This window comes from Gavialis gangeticus, unplaced genomic scaffold (assembly GCF_001723915.1).
Source record: "Gavialis gangeticus isolate Ggan-Ray unplaced genomic scaffold, GavGan_comp1, whole genome shotgun sequence".
NCBI lineage: Eukaryota > Metazoa > Chordata > Crocodylia > Gavialidae > Gavialis > Gavialis gangeticus.
In genome coordinates, this window is record NW_017729032.1 from 136,985,199 (window position 1) to 136,994,241 (window position 9,043).

General features: G+C 46.4%; 1 protein-coding gene across 1 annotated transcript in view; it reads left to right on the plus strand.

The window, feature by feature from the left end:
* MYO16 (myosin XVI) overlaps window positions 1–9,043 on the plus strand; it is a 581,111-nt gene that overhangs the window by 549,839 nt on the left and 22,229 nt on the right. Inside the window, exon 33 of the mRNA XM_019525343.1 lies at window positions 4,154–4,245. Coding sequence (XP_019380888.1) covers window positions 4,154–4,245 — 92 coding nt within the window. The remainder of the gene's footprint in view (window positions 1–4,153; window positions 4,246–9,043) is intronic.

A 9,043-nucleotide genomic window follows, 5' to 3' on the forward strand; every position in this document is an offset into this window, starting at 1 on the left:
TGGTGCCTCTCACTCCCCACCCACAGCCCCTCGGCCCTGCTGGTGCCCTGCCTTCCCAGCCCTCCTGGTGCAGCATAGCAGAGCACAGAGCCTGGCTCCCCCTCCCCAGTAGGCAGCGTGGCCAGAGTAGACCCTGTGTCAGGGTGGTGTGGGTGGCCTGCTCTGGGCTCAGGCAGGGTGAGTCAGGCTCCCTGCTGCTGTGCACACTCCCAGGAGGTCTGGGGGGACCCATGCCCTCCTAATCAGTGTGTAGGGTTGGGAGTGAGTGCTGATTGTCCGCTATGTGCTTGGGAACCCTGCCCTGCCGCCCTCCCCCAGGGTCTTCGCAGCACAGTGGGTAGGACCCAGTGCAGCAAGGCAGAGCAGGGCTGCCCTACACTGCCCTGGTGACATGCCCCCGGCCCACCCCAGAGCAGCAAAAGGCACAACCCTGTGCAGTTGACCCCACTACAGCTGCATGTACAGGTGATGCCTCACCAGGACGGTGTAGGGCATGCAGTGGCATGGAGTGCTTCACCTGGGGACAAACAATCCCCTGCATAACTACAGGCTTGATAATGGCAACCTGACCAGTACTATGAATGAAAGAGACCTGGGAGTAATAATAGACCAAAGCATGAATATGAGCTGGGAGCACGACTCTGTTGCCAGCAGGGCAAATAATATTCTGGCATGCATCAATCAATGCATCTTAAGCAAAACTAGGGAAGTAATTCTTCCACTCTACTCAGGATTGGTGAGACCAGTTGGAGTACTGCATTCAGTACTGGGCGCCTCACTTCACCAAGTACATGGTAAAGCTTGAGAGAGTCCAGAGAAAGGCAACCTGCATGATCAAAGACTTGCATGGCAAGCCATATGAGGAAAGGCTGTGGGACTTGACACTCTTCAGCCTGAAAAAGAGAAGGCTGAGAAGAGACTTGATAGTGGCTTACTGCTACATCAGGGGTGTACATCAAGGGCTCGGTGAACAACTGTTCACCAGGGTGCACTTGGGGAAAACCAGTAGTAATGGCCGCAAAATCTGGGAAGACTGTTTTGGGCTCAACATTAGGAAAAACTTCTTCATAGTTCGGGTGTCCAGACTGTGGAATAAGCTCCCTTCAGAGGTGATACAATCACCTACCCTGGAAATCTTCAAGAGGAGAATGGATAGTTAACTTGCTGGGATCAGCTGATCCCACCTATCATTTTTCCTGCCTGGTGCAGGGGTCTGGACCCGATGATCTTCTGAGGTCCCTTCAAGTCTTACAATCGATGAATCTATGAATAAGGAGCTTCCTTGGCCAGCCCGGTTCTGTCCTGCTGCACTGGGTCCCACCTCCTGGAATATAGACGTCCTGGGGGAGGGCAGCAGGGTGGGGAGCCCAAGCCCACAGCCTGCCTCCTCTTCATGCACAAATTGGGAGAGGGGGGGCACAGGTCCTCTTCCCCCCCTCCATGACTGCGTGCAGCTGTGGAAAGCTGACCCCACCTTCCGCACCCTGGACGATACACCTGCAGCCCTATCTCACTCTCCACCATGGCCCTGCAGCTGCAAGTTTCAGCCCCAAGCCTCATTCACTGCCCAGCTGAACAGCAGCTGGAGCCCCAGCCCTGCTCAACTCCCTCCCTCTCTCCTGATGGGTGCCAACCCCCCCCCCCACACACACAGACACACACACCAGAATTATCTGCAGAAGCTGCTCTCCAGGTTGCCTGGCAGCCATGTGAATACACCTGCACATGGTGGCCCCTGCCTGACTGCCTTCCTCCCACTCCCCCAGCCCCTTGCAGGCTGGAACTCTGCCAGCCGGCAGAGAGTTTTTTGCAAAAGTGCAAAATCTGCATGTTTCTCTGCTAAAATGAGGAATCCACATTTTTCTACGGTAAAACAGAGAAATTTACATTTTTCTCCATTTTCCCTTGGAAAATGGAAAACCCAGATCCCTGTAAATCACTAAGCTATATGGAGAGTGTGACAGGAGGCCATCTCAAGACAAGTCTCACCTTCTGCCTGCCCACCTGTCTAGGGGTGGGCTACCCTATCTCCCCTACCACGACTTGAATAAATAACTGGTGTAAAATGCAGGAGGCTGCACATTACGTGCCCCGATGCCAAGACCATTATACACGGTTCTGACCTCCCCTGTACCATGTCCCATGCCTTGCAGATGGCATCATAAACTGATAATAGCTCCAGCCCATGGCTGGGCCAAACTCTGCCCCTTGCTGGTCCTATAGCACTCTGCCCTTTACAGGCCTCAAACACACTGCCCACTCTGGGTCTCATTCATACTGCCCCTCACTGGGCCACTCTCAACCCACCCTACTCCGCACAGCCCTTTTAGGTCCCCCTTGGGCCCTACTCTACACAGCCCTTCAGGCTTTCCTACTCATACTTTGGCCAGTCCACACATAGCCCTTCAGGCTGCCCTCACACAGATCCTATTCTATGCAGCTGCTCCGGGACACTCTCTTATGTCAGCACTCTTGTGGCAGTTGGCCCACATGCTGTATTCAGGCTGCCCCGGCAACCCTACTCAGCACACCCCTGGTGCAGCCAGGCCAACCTGAGTAGACCCTTCTCTACACCCCATCATGCACAGCCCTTCAGGCCACCATCATGCACCCTACTCTGTTCAGGCCTTCCCACATACTTCTGCCCCCTTACTGAGATTGCTCTCTCTCTGCCCTCGCTCTGAGGCCTCTGGGGTCTTATGCCCCATTGGGCTCAGGTGTCTGTAGACATACCTGGCCCCTGTGGTTGTCCCTATCACTGTCCCTATCTAAACCATCAAGTAATGGAGGCTGGGGCTTTAAGGCGCCCCTTACCTTTCACTGGGAATGCAACTGGCTTGGCATTTCCTGGGGACCACCCCACCACAGGTGGACCCACCAGACCATCCTACCCCAGCAGGGTGTAGCTTTTGGTCATTCCCCAGGACCAAGAGCCTCCTGCTATCCCCATAGCTCCTGCCCTTACCTCCAAGATGTTGTGAGCAGCAGGTCCAGCTGGGAGATGTTCTTCCTACAGCTGTAGCCAGAAAACTGCTGTCTCCCCTGAGGACCTGAGTTAAAATGGAGGCTGCTCAGCCCCTTCCTCCTATCACAGTGCCCTCCTGCAGTCATGTGACCACATAATCAGGGCTGGTCTGCACCTGCTGGCTGCACTGCTGCCTGCTCTAAGCCCTTAAGCCCGAAGGTGCTCTGCCACAGAGAGCCCTCCTTCCTCTTCACTGATTCTGGTAGTGGTGTCTCAGTGCCAAATTTTCTGCCATCAGACAATACTGCCCCAAATCATTGAATTGTTTTGGATCAAGGACAAAAAAATTGAAAAAAAATGGCTCACTCCTAATTAGGAGTCATTTAAATCAGTGAAGACCTACCGGTATAAAATTACCTTGAGATCAAACCAGACAAACAATTAGTTCTATTTTTTTTTATTATCCAGATATGTTATCACAAAAATGAATATCCAAATATAAAATAGCTGTTGCTCTTTCACAAAATCACCCCTTGCAATCACTGCTAGCAAGGAGAAGTTTGTTAGTCTGCAGTATTTATTAGCGCCTGCTCCCATACCAGTTTCATAGACAAACCTCTCAGTGCAATACAGGTTCCTTTTTTCAGATTAAGCTTTGAACCTTTTATTATTTTTCTAAAGACTTTTTGAACAATATATACAGTGCAAAAATAGTGTAAGTTGTACAAAGAACACCAGACTCATGAGATCAAGGTACATTTCCTCAATCAACAATGGACATCCTGTGTGATTTAGAAAGTTATTTAGGGCAAAATCATGGCCTTTTTCTCTATACCTGTGGAAATACTTCCATGGCAAAAAAAGTATTGGGAGTCATTCTGAAAGAGGAAGTAGGGATACCTCTGCTAAAGGAGGAATCCCAGACTGGTGCAAAGTAAATATATAGTATATGTCAAATTCTTCCTCTGTCTTTGTTCTTCCTGGTAAGTGGTTGCTATGCCTATGCAGCTATTTATAGTTGAAGAGTAATAGCAATAATATCTTTGGGAAAATTTCAATAAGTTTTGAGGATAGCAATATATAACCAAATTTATAATGTTTTCCTTATTTAGTAAAAGGTATCGGGCACTCTTTAATGTACTGTACCATATACATTTCAGATTATAAATTAATATTATTCTCTTTTAGGTTTACCAGAGGAAAATGAATATTCAAGACTGTCAGCCAGCAATACAGCAAGTTCATCAATTCAAAGGCATAGAGAGACCCACACTAGTCAGGTGAATATTTCACAGATGGTCTAATATAATCTGCTGAATGAGTAAGAATGCTTACAATATGCTTATTGACATTATTCCCTATTCACATTTGTGAGTTGATTTAAAAATATGGCTTGCCTTAAGTTTATTCTATTTGTATTAAGTCAATTTTTTTCTTTTCAGTTTTGTCACTGGGAAACTTTCATTGTGATGGTATTTAATATTACAATTCAAAGTTTATAACATTTAAAATGGCAGGTTATGAGGACCTAATCTTCAAGCAGGAACTTTGACTCCTTAACCTCAGGGAAATAAGAACCCAGTATTCCTCAAGATGTTCTGTTCTGTTATACCAAAAATAGTACCTTCATAACAACTTCTGAATTCACTAAAAATAAGTAAAGGTACAAGAGAGTAAATTTTGCACCTTGATTACTTTGAAATTGTTGATTAATTTCACTACATGCAAAGTATTACCCAACCTGAGAGTAACTCTGAAATCCATTAAATAAAACAAAAGTGATGAAATAGAACTGGAAGGAATTAATTTTCTTCATTTTTTTTCTTTAGTATTTTTATGCAACCTGCAACATTTTGCATTTCAGATACTTAATTCAAATGCTAAGAATCCAAGGCCCTTGATACAGAATACATTTAAAACATGATTAACCTGTTAATCATCCTTAAATAGTATCCTAGTCACATATTCAAGTAAATTTAAGGTAGGCTAATTAAGTAAATGGGCCACAAAGTTATTCCACATGCAGTGTTTAACAACTCTGTGGCCTGTGTTTAACATACCTTAAAGTGAATGTGTGGTCAGTTGGGGATGCCCTATGACAGACCCCGACACTCCAGGGTTCAGGACACAGTTGTGCCTTACCTAACTGGACTGGGGGCAAAACTAGACCCTGAGCCTTTTGCCCCCACCTACCCCCAGAGGCAGATGGGGGGGGGGGGGTAGTGAGCCCGTTCAGGGAGCATCTCCCCAATCTCAGGATCAGTGTTCCCCAGATATTTCAAAACCATCTGTAGCTGGGCTGTACAGATGGTTTTCTGACATCTCTGGTGCCCAGGGATCCTGGGATCAAAGAGTCTCTCTCTAGTCCCCAGCTGGGCTTGGACAATTAGCTGATTGTCGGCTGGGGCTGGGGGATCACACTGGTGACAGTTCCAGACCCTTGTTCAGTCCCCTGCCCTAGGTGACTATCAACTGATTGTGGACACCTACTTTCAACTTGCGGGTGCAGGGAGACACATCCTAGGCTCTGTCTGCACTGGCAAGTAAGGCATGATAGGGATCTAATCCCCAGTCTCAAAATCAAATGTCCTGCCGTACTCATGTGGCATGGCAGGAGGCATGATCATTGGAACTGCTGATCAGATCCCGTCATATCCTTAAGTGAAGGTCTGACAGTAGTCCAAAAGTGTAGATGGAAACAACAACTGAAATGTCTCAAAGGGCCAGCTGTACAAAGGTACATACATGCCCTTTGAAATGCACCAGAAGTCTTGAAGTGAGTGCTCCAAAAGAGTACATTTTGAAATTAAGTACCGTGTTTGAGTGCTTCACTTTTTATTACTTATTCACAGGTGGAGAGCCTGCCAGCTGTCCAACCGCTAGGTCCCACTTAGGAGTCCGAGGGTGCTGCCACCTATCCAATGGGACCCCTGCATCTCACCTACCCCACTGCAGGAGCCAAAACTAGGCTTACCTCTTGCTGTTATCTCCTGGAGTTGCCACTGGAGCTAGGCCCTCCAGATTCAATCCCCTCTCTACTTTGATGAGAAGGGAAAAGGAGAGGTGCAGGGAACTTAGGACTGGGGAAATAGGATCCCTGTATTGTGAAGCCCCCACTGGCTCCCCTCCCTTCTGCTTACCTCTCCAGTCCAGTGCTCTCCACTGTCCTCTACCTTTCACCTGTATGCACCCTTGCTGTCTGGAAGCGAGAAAGGCAGGAGTAGCGCCTCAGTTATCACCAGGGATCCTGGTTTTCTCTGATTTTAAAAAATCCCTAGCTTTTGGTTTTAAAAAAGTAACCCAAAATCCACATTTTTCCAAGATTAACTGGAAACACTAAGTGGTGTTTCATTTTAATCACAGAAAAATGTGGATTTTGGGTTACTTTTTTAAAACCAAAAATTGGGTTGTATTTTTTTATCAGAGAAAACCAGTAATCCTGGTTATCAGGGCTTTTTCTTGCTCTTTCTAGCAAGTGCTAGAGGAGGCTGCAATGTTTTGAAATATTCTAGTTGGGGAATGCCACAGGGGCTGTACGTATGTCCCCTGGCTGACACAGTTCCCTTTTTGAAAAGTTTCCAAGTGCATTCCACTCCAAAAGTTACTTCTTTCCACACTCCAGGTAACTGTTTTTTTCGTTCACTTATTGGATAGAAATAGTATTTTCTTCTGTAGTCTTGATATCTTTCATCTTCTTTTTAAAGAAAACAGAGTCATAAGCCATGATTTTATTTGAGAATGTAAAAGTCTTACAGTAACTGCCAAGTGAAGTCCAATGGGAAAATATGTTAGAGTTGAAAAGAATTTACTTGACAGGAAAGTCTGATTAATCAATATTACAGTTTTCGAAATATTTTATCAGAAAGTAAGGGGCGTGCTTTATTAACATGTATAAGATAGCCAGAGGGATTTTGTCTATTTGTTTGTTGGTTCATTTTGTTTTGTTTTGTTTTGTTTTGTTTTTGACAATTCAAAACAAGGTAAAATCCTGGCATCGGTAAGGTAAATAGGAATTCTGCCATTGACTTCAGTGGGACAGGAACTTAACCATCACGTTCAGCCTTAATCTAACCTTGAAAAGCAATCATCTATACTTGGCCCCACACAAGTACGCAAACAGGAAAGGGACAAAGATCTTGCTCTTTTCTTTTTCATTCTCCTGTGAAAAGGCCTACACAATTACAAGGCCTTTTTTTAAAGTGTAAAGGTCAACACACAGCAACAGCAGTCTGTCCAAAAATATTGTTGCAATCATATCATCCTCAGCCCTTACCAGCCAAATAGCCTTGATTTGGGTGACTATAAACCTTGCACCCTCTAACAGTCAGCATTCCCAGTCCACAGAATTACTCTCTGCTTTGTATCTGCTTGAGGGATAAAGATCTTTCAGAAAGCCTTCTGAACATGGTGATTTCTTCATGTGGCCCATGACCCAAAGCTGTGCCATACAGGCATCAGCCAGCCCGAAGAGAAATAACAGTGTTTTTTTTCTTTAAAAAATAAGGAGTGATCTTTCTTGCTACAGGAGAGTAGATCATATGCACAGAGCTGGCACAGGAGGGAAATTCTTGATTGGCTACTCCAGATTTTATTAATCTCTCTCCCATTTGTAGCAAAGATTGATAGGGTATCATGAAGACTGGGAAAACTTAATGAAAACCCCAGTAAAAGCATTGCTATATTAGTTCAGGTAGAAGTTCTCAAGTCACTGTAAGTAGTAAATGAGAGTGAATGAGTAACCTTATGTAACAGAAAGCCTGGGGCTCCCTGTTACTTTAAGATAAAAGCAGCCTACCCGGGGGGGTCTACAGGATAGGCAGAGCACAGTAGCTACAGGTTGTTGGGGCAACAGGATATTGGGCAACTAGCAGATACTTGCAGGCAGTCAGCTGACCAGAAGTAGGCAGGGCCCTGGGTACATATACACCTGGGGTTTGGGCTGGAAAGCCAGTCTAGCTCTGCCAGCCACAGGGTTTGGACCTCCTGCCCAGGAGCCCCAGCAACCCATGGATGCTAGATAGAATGCTCTGCTGCCTGCATCAACACTGTGGCTTTGGAAGCTCAAAAGGAGCCCATGCTGGGAGGTACACCAGCACAAGGGGTGAAGGAAGGTTTGCCCTCTTAAAGGGGCAAAGGCCTGCTTCAACTGTTATTATTTATGTTATAACCCGGGAGCTTGTATTTATGTTGTGTCTACATCAGTGGTTTGGGTTGGGACTGTAGGGGAGCAGTTACTAATGGGAAGATCCCATTAGTGCCCTAGGGCACACAAGGCTCAAGGCTCTAATGAATATTGAGCCCAGAGTGGGTTTAGTGCAAGGCATAGAGACAGGGGCCAGGGTCCTGGTGCCAGAAAGGGGTTCAGCCACACAAGGCCCTAGGGCCTGGCAAACAGGGGCATGGGGCCCAGTGAATGGAAGGGACAAACGAGAACTAGGGCCTCAAAGCCAGGTCTGATACACTAGTCCTAGGCTAGAAGGCCTAGCTATAGTAAAGGGGCCAAGGAGGCCGAAGCCCCAACAGAGGGAACAGTGTTATTGTATACCTGCGAGGCATGGGGCATAGTGTATAGAAAGATTTGGAGCCATGCAATTATCTGTTAAGACTTTGGGTGCCCTCCCAGGTACAGTTGACTACAGAGTGAGTCCCAGCGAGGGGTCTGAGGACTAGCGAGGCCCAGTGAGAAGCCAGGAGACCAGCAGGGTATCAGGAAACCCTAGCAGGAGTTCAGTGGAACTGGGGTCATGCAAAGGCCTGTGAGCAGCCTTCCTATTTATCACTATGTTTCTATCAAGACATGGCAGGAAAGGTGGGAAGGTGCCCTAGGGTCTTAGTGGGCACAGTTATGGAGCCACCAGGAGGTGTCATGGCCACCCCTGGAACTCCAGACCTGTTACACTTTACTACTTTGAAATTGTTCTTCAATTTACATTACTTCATTTGAAGTCAATATATAATGTATGACAATTCAAATACTTTGCCACCCAAACAACCACAGTTGAATCTGCAGAAATTGCTGATTTTTCAGCTCAGTTCCATTGCATTCGTAAAAAAAAAAAAAAAAAAAACCCCAAAAAA